The 21,451-nt window shown below is 39.3% G+C and overlaps 1 protein-coding gene across 2 annotated transcripts in view; it reads left to right on the top strand.

Moving 5' to 3' along the window:
* The window catches only part of PPP4R1 (protein phosphatase 4 regulatory subunit 1), a 70,542-nt gene that overhangs the window by 47,880 nt on the left and 1,211 nt on the right, over nt 1-21,451 (top strand). For both annotated transcript variants that reach the window (XM_063076978.1, XM_063076977.1), the window contains exons 11-19: nt 2,955-3,481; nt 9,034-9,206; nt 10,498-10,593; nt 12,400-12,585; nt 14,347-14,508; nt 17,382-17,482; nt 19,520-19,640; nt 19,734-19,868; nt 20,393-20,534. In XM_063076978.1, coding sequence (XP_062933048.1) covers nt 2,955-3,481; nt 9,034-9,206; nt 10,498-10,593; nt 12,400-12,585; nt 14,347-14,508; nt 17,382-17,482; nt 19,520-19,640; nt 19,734-19,868; nt 20,393-20,534 — 1,643 coding nt within the window. The remainder of the gene's footprint in view (nt 1-2,954; nt 3,482-9,033; nt 9,207-10,497; nt 10,594-12,399; nt 12,586-14,346; nt 14,509-17,381; nt 17,483-19,519; nt 19,641-19,733; nt 19,869-20,392; nt 20,535-21,451) is intronic.

Here is a 21,451-nt window from a genome sequence, read left to right as displayed (position 1 = left end):
CCCATGGGCCAGATTATGTGCCCATCCCTTGCGATGACTCACTGGCCTCTGAGTGGCTCCTTTTTTCAGTTATTCGTGGCCCCTCTCTCCTATGTGGGTCCACAGGAACCCTGTCAGTGGTCTTGCTGGCCTGGGGTCCACTAAGGCCCTCTTCTCCCCTGCCGCCTCCAAGCAACTTCATATGAAGGGCACAGCTGTGGCTTTTGCCAGCTCTTGCTCCATGTGCCCACCAGGGCCAGCCTTGAAATGACTGGGGCTCGAAACGATCAGAGCAGTCCCTTCTTTCCCTCATCATGGCTTCTCTTGCCTTCATGAACTCCATAGGTCTCTCCTCCTCTTCCCCTGAGCTCTAGTGGCCCCTGGCTTGGCAATCGTTGCTTTTTAATAGTTGTAAATCAGTTGATTGTGGGAGAAGGTGACGTTGGGGACCATCTATTCTGCTATCTTAATGCTTCATCCTTGAAGAGCTATTTTGGAGAGGAAAAGGATGTTATAGGTTATCTAGGCCAGTTGTTCATTTTAGTCCCTAAAAGGCTCAGAGTTTTAGATTAATGAAGTACCAGTGCTGGGGTAAGAACTTACAGTCCTGTTTTTTCATAGTGTAACACAATTGTGTTATATGTACATACTATATATTTCAGTTATAAGAATGGAAGAGAAACACCAGAATTGAAAATACTGTTACTGTGTGGTATGTTTTCAGATAACATATATATTTTTGTTTATCTGTATCAAAAACAATTTTTTTAATAATTGTGTTTTTAAAAATATGTTTTAGAAGACAACATGAGCTTTGCAATCAGAGGGTGCTGGATAATTTCATGAGCTGTATGGTAGCTATTTAACTGGGATCTTACATAGATGTTAGCATCACCCACCTTTTACACAGTCCTGTTAAGCCTCCTGTTTAATATCTTTTACTGTGTATTTAAAGGCTCACATGTTTTAACGGAGCCTCCTTAGTTTTTTCCCCACACCTTATAAATTTACCTACATATTCTGTCATCTACATCTTCCTTTCTTGTTTCTCAGAAGGAGGTGTCTCCTCACAGGTTTCATTTGTCCATCTGTGCTTTCCAGCCCATGTCCTCCTCAGAAGGGTGCTGCTTTGTCAGGTATCCCATCCATCTCCTGTGTCTCCACCTCCTTCAGCTGTTCTAACCTCTTCTCCTCGGTCCAGATAGACCTGTGTTGTTACCAGTCTCTCCTGTGAGGAAAATGCCTTTGCTCTTTGTTGTTTTGTGTGATCGTCGTGGTTCTCATTATATTTCTTGCCTGGCGCACACATCAGCTCCACACACATCTTTCTGAATTGTCTCCAGTGTTCACCTCTTTTTCTGGTGTTCAGTCAGTTTCTCGTAGGCATCACCACCTGGAATTTGAGATGTTTAAACCACCCTATCTGAACCTGAACTCATTAGCTTTTTCATTAAACTGTTCTTGCATTTGTCACTTTTAGTTGGTGCTACCACCATCTATTCAATTGCCCTAACCAGAAATCTGGAAATCTTTCCAGATTCCTGCCTTTGTTTCTCATCTCCAGCACATAGTAGGTGAAGATGTCCTATTGATTTTATCACCATTTGAATGTGTTCACTTTTTCTCTAGCCCTCAGGAAACTACCTTTGTGGAGCCACCAACACATCTCACCTGGACTTCTGTCCTTCCTGCCCTCTGTCCTGCCTCCGCCTCATTTGCTACACTGCTTCCAGAGTGGTCTTTGAAAAGCAACACATCTAGTCATATAATTTCCTTAATTCCTACTTTATTTCCTATAACCCCTAGGATAAGTCCCAGAGGTATTTAGAACGGAGAAAGCATGGTGCCTGTGACATTTGTCATCCTTGTCACTTGCCATCTCCCTCTCTTAGCCACAGTGAGCTCATTGCTATTTTCTGAATGCCATATACCTGCTGTGTGTCTTGCCTGTGCATGTGCCGTTTCTTTCTTGAATACTTTTTCTTCCCCTTAGCCTCAGAAACACCTTTTGGTTCTTCTAAATATGACTGATGTCGTTTCCTCTAAAGCCTTTTAATTTCCACTTCCATCTCCACCTCCCATGTTCAGTGTGCATCCTCTGTACTTACGCACTGTCCAGCAGTGATTTGCTTATTTGTTTGTTTCTCCTGTTTGCCTCTAACTGTAATCTCAAGAGCAACATCTGCATGTCATTCACATTTGAATCCTCAATACTGATTTCATTTCCTGGCTCCTAGTAGGTGCTCAGTAAATTAAATTGAGTCAAATATAGGAGATAAACAGTGAAACTTATGTAGTGCTTTAGTTCAGATAGTGGATTGTAACAATGAGTGGACTTTAATTAGGAACTTGTACCATCTGTCCTTATAATTCAGTCATAACTCCATTTTGGGAAAACCTTTGGGAATAGAGATGGAAATTGTGGAAGAAGTAAAAATAATCTTTTGTTTACACTTAAGCAGATTTTATTTTTCTTTCTGAGACAGTCAATAAGAATCTTTTCTCTGCTATATAGTTTTCTCTTTTTTTATGTAAGCAAATAAGCCTTAATTCTCAGCTTTTCAATAGGTCATTGGAGCAGAGTGGCAATACAATTCTAAAAATCAAATAACTTAAAAAGTATGTGTATCTTAAAATGCATTATAGGAACTTCTGTTTTTCTTTACTTATTATTGAAATTAGCATGATATTATAAAATTAAAAGATTCTTAATGTTACCTTCTCCAAGTAATATATTATGCTTGAGTATCTAGACTTAAGCTTAACAGGCGTATACATCTCTGAACACAAAACAGCTGGTGGAAAAAGAAGCATTATAAGTGATACACATAAATTACTCAATTTGTATGGATAATCTGTAATTTTTAATATTTAATTTATTTGAATGCTGTATGTAATATCTTTCATTGATTTTTTTTCAGTAATTATTTTTATACTTTCATGTTGTTCTTTTTTCCCCAATGAAACAATAAAAGGATCAGAGATCAAGAAGTCCCAGAGGATAAACAGATAAGGCCAGAGGATGTTCCTTCACATCTCAGTGTTAGTAATCCCAGTGTCAAACAGGAAAACACAATGGAAGATTGTGCTGCTGAAACATCCAGGAAATCTCCAGGTGAAATAAGTGTTCCAGTGGACAACTCTTTACTTTGTACTTTGTCCTCAGAATCTCATCAGGAAGCAGCTAGTAATGAAAATGGTAAAAAGCCTGGTAACTACAAATCTACATCACGACCAGAGCTTGGGTCCGGCTCACAAGAGTCAGCTCTCTTAGATCAGGAACTGTATAACTCCTTCCATTTCTGGAGGACTCCTCTTCCCGAAATAGACCTAGATGTAGAGCTTGAACAGGACTCTGGGAAAAAACTCAGCCCAGAGAGACCAGAAGAAGCACCTGAAGTCACCACAACAGGTTCTCCAAACATCACCATGGCCACCAGAAAGGAACTGGAAGAAATGATAGAAAATCTAGAGCCCCATATTGATGATCCAGATGTTAAAGGTATGCAAGAGACAACTCTTTATTCTAAAGTTGATATAAAATATTATTTTCTGACTTAAATTTTTTTCCGAAAAATTGCCTTTTAAGAATTTATTATGACCATCATCATGTATTCTTAAATTGTTTTGAAAAATATGATCGGTCTGATTTTTAGGAAATTTCATTTAAGATAGGCTCATTGTATTCCTTACTGTAGTACACACAGAGCAGTTAGTTTACAAATCATTGTCTTTGAAATTTTCACAATTATTCAAATAATGTTTTGTAATTTTAAATCTTGAGCCCTGCCTTTGTCTATTTTACTCTGGGTCACATTAGCTTTTTACAAAATAGCAGTGGACACAATGTTGTTTTTTAAGAAAAGACTATATTTTCTTAATAGCAGACAAAGATCTTTATTTTCTAATGGAATGTGATGTTTTCAGAGCTGTAGACTTTTATGAGAGTCATTTAATTCTGTTTTTTGGTTTTGGCTTTTTTTCATTGGGTTATACTTATGTCACCTAGATTCCTTCATTGTGAACAATAGCTTTAATGGTTGTTCTGTCTTAAAATAGAACGTTACCTCTTATTGAATGTAATATGTGTTTGAAGTAAGTCAGTTGTTCTGCCTGCTGGAGGTTGGCAAATGGTTTAAAATCAGTGGGGCTGGAACCTGATGAAGATGTTATCATTTACTCCTTTGAACACCATGGCCTTCCCGATGACTATTTATAACCATATAGTGAAATTTGATGTTATTTAAGACAAAAAAAATTTTTGAAAATCCCATAACTAAATCTTCAGATCTTATATCATTTTATGGATTTTTTTTTTTTTCCTCATTAGTTTCAAAAGCTAAAATTCTAAACTATCAGTTTGCTCAGTGCTGGGAAGTATCCATTTTTAAAGCAAATGAAGTGGTACCTTTAGTATCCTAAAACGTACAAAATCTTGTTATGTTTAAACTTTGAAAACTGCATCATGTGGTTAAGTTAGCAGTTATCTGTATTTGGCGTTATCATGATTTTTATAGATTTCCCTATTATAATTTTACATTTGGAGAAAAATTAAATAATCTGATTAAAGGCTAGTTTATATCTTTGTTTGTTGAAAGTTATTTTAATTTAACTGACAGATGGGCAGGGGTTTTTTTTGGTAAAATTTAGCCTTTCGAGTGGATGTTTCTGTGAGATTTGACAAGCACATACAGTTCAGTGGCCACCACCCCAGTCAAGGTGTAGAGCAGTTTCATCACACCAGAACCTTCTCTGTGCCCCTTTCTAGTCCATTCTTCTGTCCCTGGCCTCGGGCAATCACCGATTTGTTGTCTGTCCCTATGACTTTGCATCTTCCAGAATACCACATAAATAGAATCAAGCAGTATATAGCCTTTTTGAGTGTGACTTGTCACCTAGCATAATCTCAGGTTTATCCTTGTTGCATCTATCATAGTTCATTTCTTTCTTAGTTTCTGAAACAAGGGCAAGAACAGCAGACTGAGAATTTTCAGTAGAATACCCTATTTCTTTCTTTCTCACAGTAGATTGTTATTTTTTACGGAAACCTTACAGCTCTGCTTTCTTAGCTTCATTCTTCAATTGTGGTCCTGTCATTGATTTTTACCCCCCTTGAACCTGTTTTCTGCACTTTATGACAACTTGATGATATAGTAAGTACTGAGGTTTTAGTTTTGTTTAACAAATTAGAATCTTCACCAAAATGTTACTTTTATGGTGTCCCTCTAGCTCTTGCGTCCTCTTCCACCCTCACATGAGGAGAACTGAGGCACAGAGAAGAATTACACCCAAAACTTAAGGCTGTTCACAGCAAGGACAGTCAACTCTTGATACGTGTTGAATGCTTTACAGCTTTCAGCTTTTTGTTTAAATAAGTTTTATTATTATTTACCAACTTACGTTTTATTATTCATTAGACTTCAATAGCTCTCAATTTTGTTTTCCTTAAATGCCACCTTTTATGAAAAAAAGATTGCTAGCTCGGCTTTTAGTGTATTCTGGAGGCTGATTGTATCACAGTACCTGCTAATCTCTGACACATAGTAGGCACTTAACAAATATTACTTGAAATATTGAATAAGCTGCTTAAAATTTTTCTTTCAGCAAATTAAAAGTAATCTGCATAGTTTGCTTTTTTAAAAAGATCTGCATCTTCGTACAAGTTTCAGGATAGATACGACTTTGTGTTTCAGATAATGGCAAACACTGTTTGACTTAAAGTTGCACTGTAAATTTACAAGCTACAATCGGAGATTTCAATACAAATATCTTCTTGTGATTTTAATCATTTGTTTCTACTTCAGCTGTTATACCTGCTGTGATTTAAATCTGTCATGTTGTTCTGTCCGTAGTGGTGATGCTTTCACAACTACGTGATACTTGATTAACTTATTCAGTAATACTTAGCACGCACCTACTATGTGTCAGGTACTATTCTAGACACCATGTATACAGCAGCAGCAAACCAAGCAAAAGTCCCAGCCTCAGAGGGTACAGAAAGAATGAGACAGTACAAAACCTGCATATAGTGTTATGTGGCATTAAGTTCTACAGTAAAACATGAAGGGAGTTGAGAGAGATTGGGATTTGCTGCATAGACTACAGAATTCTTGAGCATTTGATTTTTATAGAGATCTGAGGGCATATTTTCTGTGTCAAGTAATCATGCCTTAATTTTTGCAGCGTTGGAAGGTGTTTTCAATTTTTAAACAGGTATTCCTTAATTTTTGGTGCTTTTTTTCTTTTCTAATTCTACCATTGTGAGACCAACATTTCCTTCAAACTGTCAGAAAGTGTCCATGTTTTTCAAAGGCAGAATTTAATCCAGAATTGAAAACTAAATTCTGAAGGGGTAAACTGAAGTGTTATGCTGCCCGTGTAAATTTTTTCTTGGTCAGTAAGATCAGGGCGGGGGCTTACAGGCAGTCAGTACCTCATCTGCCCCGAGAAACTGAGTGACGGCGCACGCGGAAGTCAGGCTCCGGCCTCTGGCCTCCGTCTCCTGTGCTCGTCTTCCTGTGGCTGCTCATGAGAGTGTCACGGGAAGCAGCGGCTACCTAGGGCCTCTGCTTCTGAGGTGGCTGTTGCTAACTGAAATCTTACTGTTTGTTCTTTTTATCCTTTATGGGTTTGGGTCCTAAAATTTTACAGTGTTTTCATAGACTACACTGATATATTCTTTCAGAAAAAGGAAGTCCTTTGTCAGTTACAGAACAGAATAGATCCTACCTGGAACACCAGAAGGGGAAGTATCGTAAAACATGAAGAAGGTTTAAGAGACACCCTTTTCCAAGATGCTTACCTAGGAAATGTGTGGTTTTTCTTTGTCCAGGAGTTTCCAAGTACCTGGTGTTGGTGGTGGCCAGGCGGACTCAGGGCTGACCAAGGCCCTTGAGCAGCCGCTGAGCAGAGGACTGCTGTCAGCTTGACTTACCACAGCTAGGGTCATAGACCACTGGGAGGGAACTACCTACGCTCACAGAAAGATTTCTTTCCAATTTAGGCCCAGAGGAAGAATTGGGCCCTTTTAGGAGTACTGGTCAGAAAAATCATATTGTTTACTGAATTTGTGAGTAATCACCAGTATAGTTTGTGGACGCGTTAGAGAGTATGAAGGTTTAGCTTCTTCAGAAAAGCAGTAAAATTTGAAGTTTCTAGGTGGTACCCATTTCTGAGCGTGTGTCACTGGGGACTGTGGACTGTGTTTCTTCCTAAATTATGGTTAAGTGAGCAAAATTTATTTGGCAGGTTCATGCCATCTAAAGATCAACCAGGTGTGTGATTAAATTGCCTGATTTTTCACACTGAGTTCTTTACATATTAGGGTGTTACTAGTAGAGCTAAGCGTGATGAACCATAATAGTCTAGATTGATCATTTCCATTGGGAATGATAATAACAGGACAGTGTGTGAGACATAACACCGAACTAGGAGGAAATCAGCAGGACCCTTAATAATTCCAGAATCTCGGTGGAGATTAATTCCAGCCACTGTCTCCAAATAGCAATCTGAAGACCTATGTGTTCACTTCCTTAAATTCTTTATGGTAGTACTCTATATCCTGCTAAAATTTCAGCAGTAACTAAGCATATAATTCTACCTCATTCTCTGGCTGGAGAATTTAAGCATCAGGTTTCCTCATGAATCAGCACTAGGCTCTGTCTTCCTTGTATCAGTTTTCTGCAGAATAAGTTCATAGTGTAACTCATTTAAATTTTTAGGAATATACAAACTTAAAGATAAGGATTAAAATGGACAAAATAAAGGATGATTTATGAAGTCCACTTAGAAATAAATGACCTGTTGTAAAGCGTCTTTTGTGAAAGGCTCTGATTTATTAGTTACTTCCCAGGGAACAGACTCACAGTGCTTTAGGGATCACACACACACATCCCATGTACTTTACGTGGGACAAAACATTTTAACCTTATATGTTGTATGGTCTACTTTGATTACTGTTGTGATTTGGTTGTGGAAACTCAAAAGATCCCAAAAGGGGGAAGCTAAAGTGATTAAAAGGATTAATTCTAATTGGAGCCGAATTTCTGAAAAGAATGAGAATACTCCACTAGACCTTTTTGTGACTGAACACCCTCAGTTTACTTAATTTAGCAAATAATGACCTAATAGAATAGAACTTCGTTCTGTATGTTTCTTGCATCTCTGTTGCCAGGTCTTTAATGTACTTCGACAAGGGAAATTTTATAAATGCTGCAGCGTAATAATAGGTTATCTTAATAAAAATTACTGATTATTTTGTTTAAATAAATCTGAATTTAAAATTTTTATATTTTGAACATCCAGGTGAACTGTTAACCTGGAGTAAATGCTAAGCAATATTTTTCGCTAAATGTCTAATTTATTTGGGGAGCAGGAAGAATGCTTTATCTTAATTTTGAATTACCTTTCTAAGGAAGGTGTAAGTCAAAGCATAGGCAATGCTAATTGCCAGATTTAAGAAGCACTAGTTGGTAAGTTGTCATTTTGGTTTGCTGCAAGCAAGACAAGCTAATTTGGGATTTCCATGTTTGGGTCAAGGTACTAATTTCATTTTCAAAAAGAACTAGAGAAAAAGAAACTGGAATAAGATATGAGATGTTTAAATGAAACTGCAACAAAAGTCTTTGTAATTATCATTGTTTTATGTTGGCAGGGTTTGTGTGACTGCTCTTCTGCTAAAATAGCTTAGTAAGTAAGCCTTGTCAGTTTGATTCATGCACTACCAAAACATAGTTAACTTATACTGAAATTGACTCCTTTTAATAAGTTGGAGGTACCTCCAGCAACTAGATAGCATTTCTCTTTTCATACTAACGCAAAATAATGTGCAGTAGTGGATAAACATTTTTAATCTCATGAAAGCGTGTTAGTTTTCTTTTTCTCTTGAAGGACTAATGATTTACCATAGTAGGAGATTTTCTTTCAGCTTTTTGGTGGCAGTGTCAAAAAAATGTACATTCCATTGTAATATAATGTGTAATGTAAATGGAGAAAAAACCTGTGGGCGTATTGTAATTGGGTCACTTGCCTGTCTGTCCCTCCTTCCGCCTGCAGCACAAGTGGAGGTGCTGTCTGCAGCGCTGCGTGCTTCCTGCCTGCACGCTCATGAAGGAGCCGTCGGTATAGAAGAGAGAAGTGACTTACAAGACGAATTGGATATAAGTGAGCTGCCAAACTGTAAAATAAATCAAGATGATTCTGTGCCTTTAATCAGCGATGCTGTCGAGGTATCAAACTCAGTAAAGTGTTTACCAAGTGAGACCAGTTTGAATCAGAACTCTTGTTGGGGAATAGTTTTAGCTGATGACTTTTCGTTAGTACGTTCCATTTGTTGCTGATTTTTCAGCTCTCCCTTTTGCATCAAGTAAAAGTGATTGTTCTCACCACATCCTGTCCTTGTGACGCTAGTCTTATATTAAATGCCTGGAAAAGTAAATCCGAGTCCTGTCTATATGACCATTTTATTAGATTGAATGTTAATGTAGCTCACTGCAGTGAAATAGTCTTACTGGAAACAAAGCCCTTTATCAAGAATAATTAACTCTTCCCTTTTCTTTTTGGAGAGGTGCTTTGTTTCTGATCGGACCATTTCACTGCAGCAAGCAACACAGTATTCTGAGCAGAAGATCGGGACTTGAGGCCATGTTGCGGAGGGCCAGTGGCATTATCTGGACTCTGGAGTGTGAGGGTGGGTACTGTTACTAGCATTGTCTTCGCTGTGTACTTGTAGCTGTTCTGTATGATCCTGCCCTAATTTCCTGCTACATCCCCATCAAGCTGGTATTATTGGGTATCAGTATTTCTTACCCCTTTCTGATATAAACATGGAGAAGGCTGGGATGGAATGGTCACAGATCATAGTGTCTGGGATGATAAGCTCAGGAAAGAGTGCCTATGCACACATTGGTGAGAGGGTTCTTACAGCTGGAGTGTCTTTCTGTTTTGATTTTGTTAGAAGACAACTGGTATAGTTAGAACTCTGTATAATATCAGTGCTTTGGAATGAAGCCCTGACCATTTATTGGAGATTTGAATACTGTGATATATCTGCATTTTAGAAGATGTCTTTGTTTTTTGTTTGTTTAGGCTGTTAAAAAAAATAGATATTTGTGAAATAAGATGTTAACAGCCAAAAATAGAAATAGTAGAAGAAAAACTGCACGTGACACCCCATGGCTTCTAAAACAAGAACCTTGGTGGTACTATTTTATAAGTAAGCTAATTTGAAGTATTTGGACCATTTCAAAATTACTTTCAAATTTACTTTTTAATTACTTTTAGTTTTCTGGAATTCATTTTAATACATTTAGCATCCTGTTCAGCAAGTTTGATTTGAAGGCAGAGGAAGTTCTTATGAGGTCTTAAGTATGTTTATGAACTTTTAAAAACATAAAGAATTTATATGTATTTATATCTCTTGGCAGTCTTGAAAGGTAAGTAAGTAACTTAGTAGGATAGTTTACGTGGAGAGAACTTACAGACAGGACAGCTCTTGAAGTAGATATTTTTTCCTAACAGAACATGGACTCCACCCTTCGCTATATCCATAACGATTCAGACTTGAGCACCAGTAGTAGTTTTAGCCCTGATGAGGAAAGGAGATCTAAAATACAAGTAAGTGACAAAAAATTCTTTTGTGTGTGAGTATGTTCTCAGTTTCTCTTTTAAAGCCCGTTTCTGACCATACGTTTTTATGATGATTGTTTTAAAAGTTGAAAATAGTGTCCTCCTTTCAGAGAGAATTCGGATAGTAAGCATAGACCATCCCCTCCTCACCCCTGTGACCCCGTCTCTCAGAGCTACATGGATCACAGTTCTGTCATGTTCCTTCATATATTTTGAGGGGTACGTGAACATACACATATGCCCCTCTTTATCTTTCAAAGACAAATAGGATCATCCCATCCTACCTGGCTCCTTCCTCATGCCTAAGTTACCAAGAATTATAAAATACAACTGAATTTTAGAGACGAAAATTTGAAAAAAAATGGCTCAAAGCCGTTATATAATGCCACCCGTAGCAACTTGTATTCCAACTTCAGAGGTTTTAAATGTGGGAAAATGTGCTTATTTGATCATATGCAATATGATCATTGGAATTCGGTGGTTTGTGCCTTGCTTTTTTCTCGTTTCTTTTATTTCTGTTTCTTTTTCTTCTTAAAGTGTGTCTTGGAGATCTCTCCATATGGGCACCCAGACAGGAGCACAGTGCTCACACACACCTCCTGTATTCCCACACGGGAAGGTGCCCGGTGCACGTAATTCTGTAGACGCCTCTAGTTGTAGTTTCAGTTTGGTATCACAGACAGTGCAGCATTCATCATGATTTTCTACACACATTGTTTGCTTCTGGGACTATATTATTATTAGAAGTAGATTTCCTGGGTCAAATGGTATATGTTCTTTATTTTTGTTTTATTTATTAAAAAATGGAGTCAGTATTCATAGTGTTTTGAAACTTGCTTTTCCCCACTTATTGTAGACCTTTTTCCATCAATACCTATAGATCATCTCATTCTTTTAATGAGTTTATTTCAATTTCAATTTTTTATGTATAGTTATAAGTTTACATAGTTCAAAATTCATAAGATACAAAAAGGCTTTTGGCGGTGTTTCCTTCTCACTTTTTCTCCTGCACCATCCATTTTGCTTCCCCAGAAGCAACTAGTTTTACTTTTCTTTTATGTATTCTTCCAAAGCTCTATTACATATACATAAGCAGGATTAGATATACGAGGTACCTCAAAAAGTTTGTGGGAAAATAGAATTTGAATACAAATCTTTCCATGAACTTTTTGAAAACCCCTTGTACATTCTTCTTTTCCTCACGTTTATACAAATGGTTGGATGTGTACACCTACATTTCCATCTAAAGAAGGCAGGATTTGGGGTTTTTTGGTTTTTTCCCCAACATATTACTAATCGTGCATAGAGTACCTGTTTTACTACATTTACTAGATTACATCATACTTTATAATCTCTGCCTACATTGAAAGGTTCTAGCCTTGTTTTATATACTTTTTAAATTTAGGGCCGGCCCGTGGCTTAGTTGGGGGAGTGTGGTGCTGACAACACCAAGCCAAGGGTTAAGATCCCCTTACCAGTCATCTTTTAAAAAAAAAATAATAAAATAAGTTTAGTAAATAATTTTAATTATCCTTTAAGCTGTTTTCTGTTTTAAGATCTTATTCATTGTTGTTCTGGAGTTGCTTTTATTTATTTATGTATGTTTCCCTTAGCACGTTTCCTTATCTCTTTTCAGTTATTAGATACCTGAAAATTTGACATTGGTTTTTCCCTATTATTTGAGCTGCTATGTTAAAAGTCATATATTTAAAAATCATTTTGCCTAATGTATGTCTGACCCGCTCAAAGTGCATCTAACCTGCTCAGTCACTGTCGTCTGTCTTTCTCCACTAGGATGTTGTACCTCAGGCGTTACTAGATCAGTATTTATCTATGACTGATCCCTCTCGTGCACAGACAGTTGACACTGAAATTGCTAAGCACTGTGCATATAGCCTCCCCGGCGTGGCCCTGACCCTGGGCAGGCAGAATTGGCACTGCCTTAGAGAGACTTATGAGACTCTGGCGTCAGACATGCAGGTGAGTGAGGCAGTTACAGAACTCCCGGAGTGTGCGTGTGGAAGGCACAGTGTTTGCCTTTCAGGATCTGAAGAATTTCTGTTCATGTTCCAGCATATACTAGGTGTTGAAGGAAATAATGTATGGAAGAGCTTAAAAGTAACACCAGAGAGCTTTCTTTTGTCATGTTCAGAGTTCCCCAGTTGGGCTTCTTCGTTTTTATCTAAAGCTTTAGAAATTGTCATCATATTCAACATGCCTAAGTTCCTAACTTACAAACGTGTTACTGTCTAGAGATATTATCTACAGATAAATATAGATTAATTCTTGAGAGTATAGGATTTAATTTCTCTCCTAGAAATAGTGTTTTTAAAATGCTTATTCAGTTTTTACAGTAGAGCTCAAAAGATTTTTCCAAACAGTAACAGTACTGTAGTGGTGCTGGCACTGCTGGGTTCTGGTCCCTGAGTGCTGTGAGCACTGCAGTCCCCACACACTGCCACCACCACTCCCCTTGAAAGGACATAGAAGGTGAAACCCTGGCTTAGGTAATTTTGTCTGGACATCTGTGACTCTTCTGTAGTGCTCTTCCAGGGCTTGGTGTTCTAACCTCTCCTGTAGTTAAGTCTGGTTTCTATGTACCCAAAATTTGCCCATCTTCCAAAAACCTGCTCCTTCCGTGAAATTAATCTCTCAGTTATTAAGAAAGCAGTCTGTTTAAACTAATTTATACTGAGATAAGAATGGTTTTCCCTTAAACTTCTTAGTAATTATTGTGTTTTTTCAAGGAATCAATGCCTTTGACTGAGCAACTTGGAAGTTGATGATGATCTTGAGAGAGCGTAGTTTAAGTTCTTTTCTCACCTGTGAGGTTAGGAAACCAGGGCCCAGGTGAAGTGAATTTATCCCTCATTAACACACTTAAGTGTTGGATCTAGGCATGGAACCACAGAGGCCCGATTTCCACAGAGTGCTTTATCCTCTGCGTTAGTGGATTTCAATCTTTATTCCTAGGGGTTCCTGTGGGGTGGGTACCTGGGGTGACCAGGAGGCCTCTGCATGGGCAGGGTCTCATGCCTCTCTGTCCCTCTCCTCCATCAGAACACCTCTGCCTTCATCTATTTTGTATGTCAAACTTGGGCGTAAAATTTTATTTCAAGAAAGGACTCTAGTTTTGGGGGGGTAGTGGAAATAAAACCTTTGCTCTGTTTTGCTCCTCAGTAGGTAAAATTTTAAGCTAATCAACAATGTAGAAATTTTAAGATCGAGAAAAAGATATTTTTAACTTAAAGTTTTTAATAAATGTAAGACTGTTCTTTTCTCAGGCTGTACACAAAAGATATGCCTATTTCTGTATTTCTTAAATTGCCAATTTTTTAAAAACAACTTTTGTTGTTGTTTTTTTAATCCCAAAACATACTGTACAGGAATCTGAAGGGGAACAGTACAGTGCGATGGTACTAGATAGCCTTTGATATATGTGGGTGTCAGGAAATCTGGAGTCCGCTTTTCAGAGAATTACAAAACGATATTACTAGTGGTTTCCAAGCCATGTTTTCCTTTACAAATGAAAAGGGAGATCCTGTGTAGGGATTTAAAATTTTTGTCACACTTTTTGATACGTGAAAAACTTAGTATTTGTTATTACTATTATTCTATTCTAATTTAGCTTTTTGAGATTAATAATACTCAAATATAAATTAGCGTTCATATATTGTCTGAAAGTTGAAGTACTGTAAGCACTTTGCATTTAGGTTACTAATGCAGTTTTCGTTTCTGCAGTGGAAAGTTCGAAGAACTTTAGCATTCTCCATCCACGAGCTTGCTGTTATTCTTGGAGATCAGTTGACAGCTGCAGATCTGGTTCCAATCTTTAATGGGTTTTTAAAAGACCTTGATGAAGTCAGGATAGGTGTCCTTAAACACTTGCATGATTTTCTAAAGGTAACTTAAATTATTTTGCATAAAAACGTACTAAAATTCCACTGTAAATCTAAAATCTTTATTTCCTGGAATCACCAGTAGGTTTCTGTATGTTTGTATGTGGGTTTCTATATGTTTGTATATAAGAAAACATAGCTATAAGTTGATGGTAAGATGTGACTTTAAAAAGTAGTTGTCTTATGACCAATTTTGCTGGTGTCATTTTAATTTTTAATTTAAAAATAATTATGCTAAATTTCATTTTTAAGTGAGGCTAGATCATGGTTACCCGCATTTTTTTTTCCTTTTCCAGAAATATTGAATAAAATATATATTGTATATATATGAAAAATATCGTGAAGTTTGGAAGCTTTATGTGGTATTTAGGAGTCTGAAAATTTACCTTTAAGTGCTTGCTGCTTTGGTGTAGGATCTCTGGTCTCCAAAGTGAATATCCCTGATTTTCTGCAAATTGTTTAAGCCTGAAATACTATTGTTGCTTAGACTTGAGCCTTGAAATTGACTTTCGTAGTTCTAAGGTTTGAGTTACAGTAGTAATTGTAATCCTCCTTTTTAAAAACTATGGATAGATACCATGTTGTTATATTTTATATAGATCATATTAAAATTTCTCTGATTGTCCCAATAATGCCCTTTATAGCTTTTCTCTCAATTCAGAATCCTGGCAGAAAGTGTGCATTGAATTTAAATGTTAGTCTCTTTAGTTCTCTTAAATCTAGAACAGTTTCACTGACTTTCTGTTTTTAATGTCATTGGTGTTTGTTTTAAGAGTCCCAGCCAGTTGTTTTGCAGAATGCTCCTCAATTTGAATTTGTCTGAGTGCACTCACACAGTTTGATTCTGGTTCAGCTGGGTGTTTTTTTGCAGGCGTGTTACCTGTCTAGGTCATCATGTGTTTTTCCAAATGCATTAAATTACGTTTAGGGGTAGCATGGTGTTGGCTCTGCCCATCGGCGGTGGTGATAAGTCTGGTCATGTAGTTATGGTGGTGTCAGCTTAACCACTGCACTGTACAGTGTTTCACCTTCATGATGAAGAAGTCATGGGCAAAGTGATGCTTTCGAATTCTGTGGGTGTCTCTTCCCCCGAGTCTTCCACCCAGTGCTCTCGCATCCATGCGTTTATACATGGTTCTTACCTGAATCCATTGTTACTATGTTGGTTGTGAAGTACTGATTTCCTAGTTTCATAATTCCTTCTATTTTTGTTAGTTAGCATCCCCATGCAAAGAAAAGCTGTCCCTTCTCTCTCCCCCTTTTTGAAAATTTTTTTAGTATCAATGTGGACTCTGGGATTTTTTTTTTTTTTTTTTTTTTTAGTTTACTATAAATGTAGTCCATTTCTGTCATTTGTTTCAAGCATCACATTTGGCTAGTGGGACCCACTCCTGTGTCCTTTTGGTTTCATCCCTCATTTCTAAGCACATTCGTAACTTTCAGGCCCACCTTCTCCTTTCCCTGCCTCAGCCTGGAGTCAGCTATTTTTCCAAGGTGCTCTGCTCCTTTTTAGTGTCAAATGGTATTAGTGTTTTAGTCTGTTTCTGTTGCTTATAACAGAATACCTGACACTAGGTAATTTATGAAGAAACGAAATTTATTTCTTGCTGTTTAGGAGGCTGGGTAGTCTACGGTCCAGAGGTCTTGGTGGTGGTGACTCTTCAGTGACACAGGGGTCTCTGTCACATTGCAAGAGATGGTGTAAGCAAGAGAGCTGACCTCCTCACGTGCTCTCCTTATAAAGCCATCAGAACCATGCCTATGACTCCATGAATGGACCAATCCATCACGAGGAGACAGTCCTCACAAACTGATCACCTCTTAATAGGCCCCACTCTTCAAATACCATATTTGGATTTCCCACCCTCTTAACATTGTCACATTGGGGTTCAAGTTTCCAACACATGAACTTCTGAGGGACACGTTTAACCAAAGCATTTAGAAACCAGGATCTGGACACTGGATGTGCTCATGGCTCCCAGGACATCATTTCTTTTAGGCGTTTTCAGGCAATAGGAGCTAGGAGGTCTTGTTGTGTTGTTTAAATCATTGAGTTTATATTGGTACGAGCAACTTTTATTCTAATGCCATTTCCTTTCTTGTCTTCACTTTATACTTTTTCTTTTCTCATGGTAAAAACTGTTTTTTAGCAACATTAATACATTTAATCATTTGCTCAGTTCTACAATGTACATGAAATAGTTTCAGAATTACTCTACCAATAATAATTCCAACATCAAATCAACTAAGTAATGTTCAAGATTTCCTTCAACACATTCTGTCCTTGGAGCGCATCCCATGGAGATGCGTGAGGGCGTGGCCCGTTGGTACAGTTAGCTTTGTTTGTCTTTGTTTATATCAGACTTCAGGGTTTTTCCCTCGTTGACTAGAAAGCTACTTTTGAATATTTGTAGAGCAGTTATTGGGATACATTTCTTTTTATTTTTTTTTTTTACTCAACAAATATTTATTGAGCACCTACTGTGCACCATCGCAGCGTCATCCACCAGACTCACAGGTGTGCTTAGGAGAGTAGTCACTGTCTTCAGAGAGTCCGTGGTGACAAGGCTGCCGTGTGAGTAGAGGATGAGTGCTGTATACAGCTACGCCAGGGCACCGTAAGGACCCACCTGCTGTGCAGGTCCCTGGCAGGCTCAAGAAGCAGATTTCAAAGAAAGGGTGACTCTTGAAGGTACATGAAATTATTCAGGAAAAAATGATTTAATACCAATTTTTAAAACAATTAAGTACAGGCACTACATTTCCTTAAAAGAATTAACCATAGTACTTACAGTCTTCTCTTAAGCAGTCTAGTAAAAGAAATAATGTCCGTACCTTGTCTGCTTAAATAAACACATTTTCACTTTGTTACTTCAGCTTCTTCATATTGACAAAAGAAGAGAATATCTTTATCAACTTCAGGAGTTTCTGGTGACAGATAATAGTAGAAATTGGCGTTTTCGAGCTGAACTGGCTGAGTAAGTTCTAACAGTTTATTAGACTTATTTGGAGGGGTGTATTCTAACCTCATTTTTACTTTTTCTGAATTTCTTCATTACTTTGTGTCCATCCCAGCATCCATCCCGTGTCCAACTCCTTCTGCGTCGCTTGTGGTGCAGTATCGCTGGCCTCTGCTGCCGCTGCTAGCCAGGGTCAAGCTGCCTTTGGGTTTTGTGGTTGCTGTGGGACCTTCAGTTCACCATGGGCTTTAGCTCTTCTCACAGTGGGCTGCCATGGCCTTCAGCTGAGGTGGGAGCTGAGCTGCCGGTGGGCTTTTCGTGTTAGCATTCCATCTTCCACCTCCAGCTGTCCCTGCCCCGCTGGCAGCGGGAGAAGCTCTGTTGATTTGGTTGAGCCTGGGGAGGCTCCATGTGCCTGGGCTTTCTCAGATTTCCTGCCCCAGCCCCATGGTATCCAGTCTCTGTGCTATGTGTGTGGTTAGATTTTGAGCAGGGCCTGCTGCCCCTCCCTCCCTCAGCCGGGGAGGTTTTTGCTTGCTATCAGTATGGGGTCTTAGCTCGAGGAGATTTCTTGCCGCTCCTTCTGGAGGAAAGAGCTGCTGGTTGTGCTCCTCCAGCTGCAACGTCCTTTGAAGGACAGTCTTGGTGCCTTCCCCCAGCAGCGTGGGGCTTTTGCTTCATGAGAGAAAATGGTCCAGAGGAGTACCAAGTGTTTCATGGCTGTCCCCTGACATCTGTTGATCACTTCTGCCTGCTAAGGGACATTGCTCCTGTTTCCTTTCCTGACCCAGTCTTGCTCGTGAGCACCCAAGTGGGCGAGTGCCCCGTGAAAGAGGGTTTGCAAGCGAGTCTGAGCTCCCTTGTGCCTGGGCCCCCACCTAGCCCTGGGCGCCGGCCACAGGTCAGCTGATTTCTACCCCCCTCCCATGTGGCAGCAGGAACCCCTCCCATCCTGCTGTGCTCAGGGAGACAGTTCGTGTGTCCCATCGCTCCTTGGACAGGGGCTTGTCCCCCTTGGGAGGTTATGTAATTTAGGTGCCTGGCACCCTCAGCTCTCTGGGCTCAAGAAAAGACTTTGTGGTTTACCCAGCTTTTCCTTGTTTATAGGGTCAGAGTGACATTCTTTGCAGCTTTCTATGTCCCAAGCAGAAGTGGAAGTCCTGTTTGGGATTTTTATTTTGAGTCAAAAAATAAGTCGCTCGCTCTCTTTGAGGATTTATGTTTATATATGTATATGGAAGTACGTTTAAAAGTTCATGGAAAAATCGAATTAAAAGATTCTATTCTAAAGAATCCTGGCATGAACTTTTTGAAGACCCCTCACATACATACAGATGCATTTATCATTGCTGCATTATCTATATTGATGCTTATAGTTAACTTCCTGCCAACTACAAATGTAAATAATCTTAGACATAAAATATGAAAGACAAAAGTCTCATTCAAATCGAAGGTATTTCCTCCAGGCCATCATCGCAGCTGCTCAGATGAGCTTGGAGGGTGTCGTGAGTCCTCACCCCTCAGATGTGTTGGGAAAGCTGCTGAAGGACCTCCTACCTGCCTTATCCCTAGCGAACCTGCCCTACCGCAGGAACGCTGAGTCTCAAACAAATACACAGCAGGCTGCCTTGCCTCATTGTGCTGGAGCTCTCTCACCAGATGACTGATTTGTTCACATTATATTCCCAGTACACATTCTAAACCATTTCTGTGAAGAAATTTGTGTGCCTTATTCCAGTTGAACGTGCTGGAAAGTGCTTTGCTCTGTCTCAGTTCTCGTGGCCACAGAATTTCACAGCTTTTGTTTTCCTTTTATTCTAAGGGGAAAAGATACTCCTTGAACTTACATAGTGTTGAAATACATTTGCAGATGTGCAGAGACTGGAGGTAATCCTATGCAGGAAAGGCCTTCTCAGTCACTAGCCTTGAGTTTATCTCAAGTGTTCAGTATCCAGTGTTACACGTTATTCACATGACTAAACTAGTTTTGTTTGTCTTATTGGTTTTTAAACTTTGATTGCATTTTAATGGTATTTTTGTCATTGATTTTTGCAGACAGCTGATTTTACTTCTAGAGTTATATAGTCCCAGAGATGTTTATGACTATTTACGTCCCATTGCTCTGAATCTGTGTGCGGACAAAGTTTCTTCTGTGCGTTGGATTTCTTACAAGTTGGTATGTAAGAAAACTTCTAAATTCTAGATCAGCAAACTATTTTATAGAATCAGAAAACAGAAAATACTCATTTCTCTGTGCTCACCCTCCTAGGTCAGTGAGATGGTGAAGAAGCTGCACACAGCGACACCACCGACATTTGGAGTGGACCTCATCAATGAGCTTGTGGAGAACTTTGGCAGATGTCCCAAGTGGTCTGGTCGGCAAGCCTTCGTCTTTGTCTGCCAGGTAAGCGAGGGCCTGGGCTCAGCCACTTGCGAAGGTTTTTTTCCCCGGAGCTATGCTTCTGCCTGCGCCTCCTGCTTGCCCTCACCCCTCCTTCTCTTGAGAGAACAGAACATTCCCATGCGGCTTTTCCCAGGAGCCAGGAAAGCCTGTTCCTCCTCCTCCTGAGCCAGCCCTTCCCCCCCAGTCAGCTGAGCTGGCATGTGCTGTACACCTACACGCACCCCACGCGTGCGTGCACCACACGTGTGCACCGTGTGCGTGCGGCCCAGAGTGCAGCTGTGAGAGTGAAGGTCTGACTGAATGCTGCAGGTCTCCACGGAGCAGTCTAATAGCTGTTTGTCCTTCTCTGCAGAGAGTTAATGATGTCATTTTTGTTTTGAGTTCCCAAATACCTGGAATATTGGTTAAAAAGCAGCAACTAACACTTGTAGCACTTAAGTTGTTACTGAAAGATGTTGTGAGCTCATGTTATAGTTTGGTAGCTGAATTGACACAGATGTAAAGCAGTTATTTCTGTTCACCAGACTGTCATTGAAGACGACTGCCTACCCATGGACAAGTTTGCTGTGCATCTGATGCCACATTTGCTAACCTTAGCAAATGACAGGGTTCCAAATGTTAGAGTGCTGCTTGCAAAAACATTGAGACAAACTCTACTGGAAAAAGGTAGGTTAGGTGACTGTATTAGAAAAGGGGGGGGCTCATGGACTCAGTGGATAGATTATTCAGCAGAAGGATTGTGTTCATAGAAAATAATCTGGTAGAAGGATATATTTTAAGTTGTTCACGGTGGTTCTCGAGAGGACACAAGATTAAAGGGTTTGAGGAAGGGACTTTTAATTAGGACTCTGCTGTTCTGGTAGAATTTTTTTTATCATGGGCATGTATCATCTTTATGTTTTAAAAGTTAGTGATTTTTAAAATTGGGTACTCGTGTGTGACTGTGTGCGGGGCCGTTGCCTTGGCAGTGCCACATGATGTGTTTGTGTTGTGTGCAGGCCAGAGGTGTGCTGCCCTACCCTCCCCCCTCATCTTTTCATTCATTAGACAGAAGGCAGACGCCCTGAGCTATTTATTTTGCGGCAAACTGTAAGCTCCTTAAAATTCAGGTTGCTTTATTTATTGTCACACCCTCCTTCCCCTGCAAATGCCAATATAATTGAATCCACGAACTTGTGAGTGAAGCACGGAAAGAAGTTGTAACAGGGGCTGGCCGGAGAGCACGGTGTTAACAGCGAGGTCAGCGGCTCGGACCCCGTACAGGCCAGCCGCCAAAGAAAAAGAAGGAAGTTGTAGTAGACTTCACAGAAGAGTAAATGAATGCTGCTCCTTTCTTCTCCTCTGCCATCCATGTGCATTTGTGAGCAGCAGTTATAACGAATGGCTAGGGAAGACTGGTGTTGTTTGGTTGTGAGGTTGTGTGTGTGTAGTTGGTGTTGAAATGTTTTTCCTTCTACTAAGTTAATTAACAGCTAAGAAGTATGATGTTTTGACATATTTATTAGTTTACTACTCCGTGGCTGCCACTGCATATCATGAGATTTAGTCTGTCATAAAAACAGTCAAGATAGATCCTGTCATTC

The sequence above is a fragment of the Cynocephalus volans genome, chromosome 13 (assembly GCF_027409185.1).
Source record: "Cynocephalus volans isolate mCynVol1 chromosome 13, mCynVol1.pri, whole genome shotgun sequence".
In the NCBI taxonomy this organism is placed as follows: Eukaryota; Metazoa; Chordata; class Mammalia; order Dermoptera; family Cynocephalidae; genus Cynocephalus; species Cynocephalus volans.
Note: the sequence above shows the minus strand (reverse complement) of the source record. Positions and strands in the feature narration are given on the sequence as shown.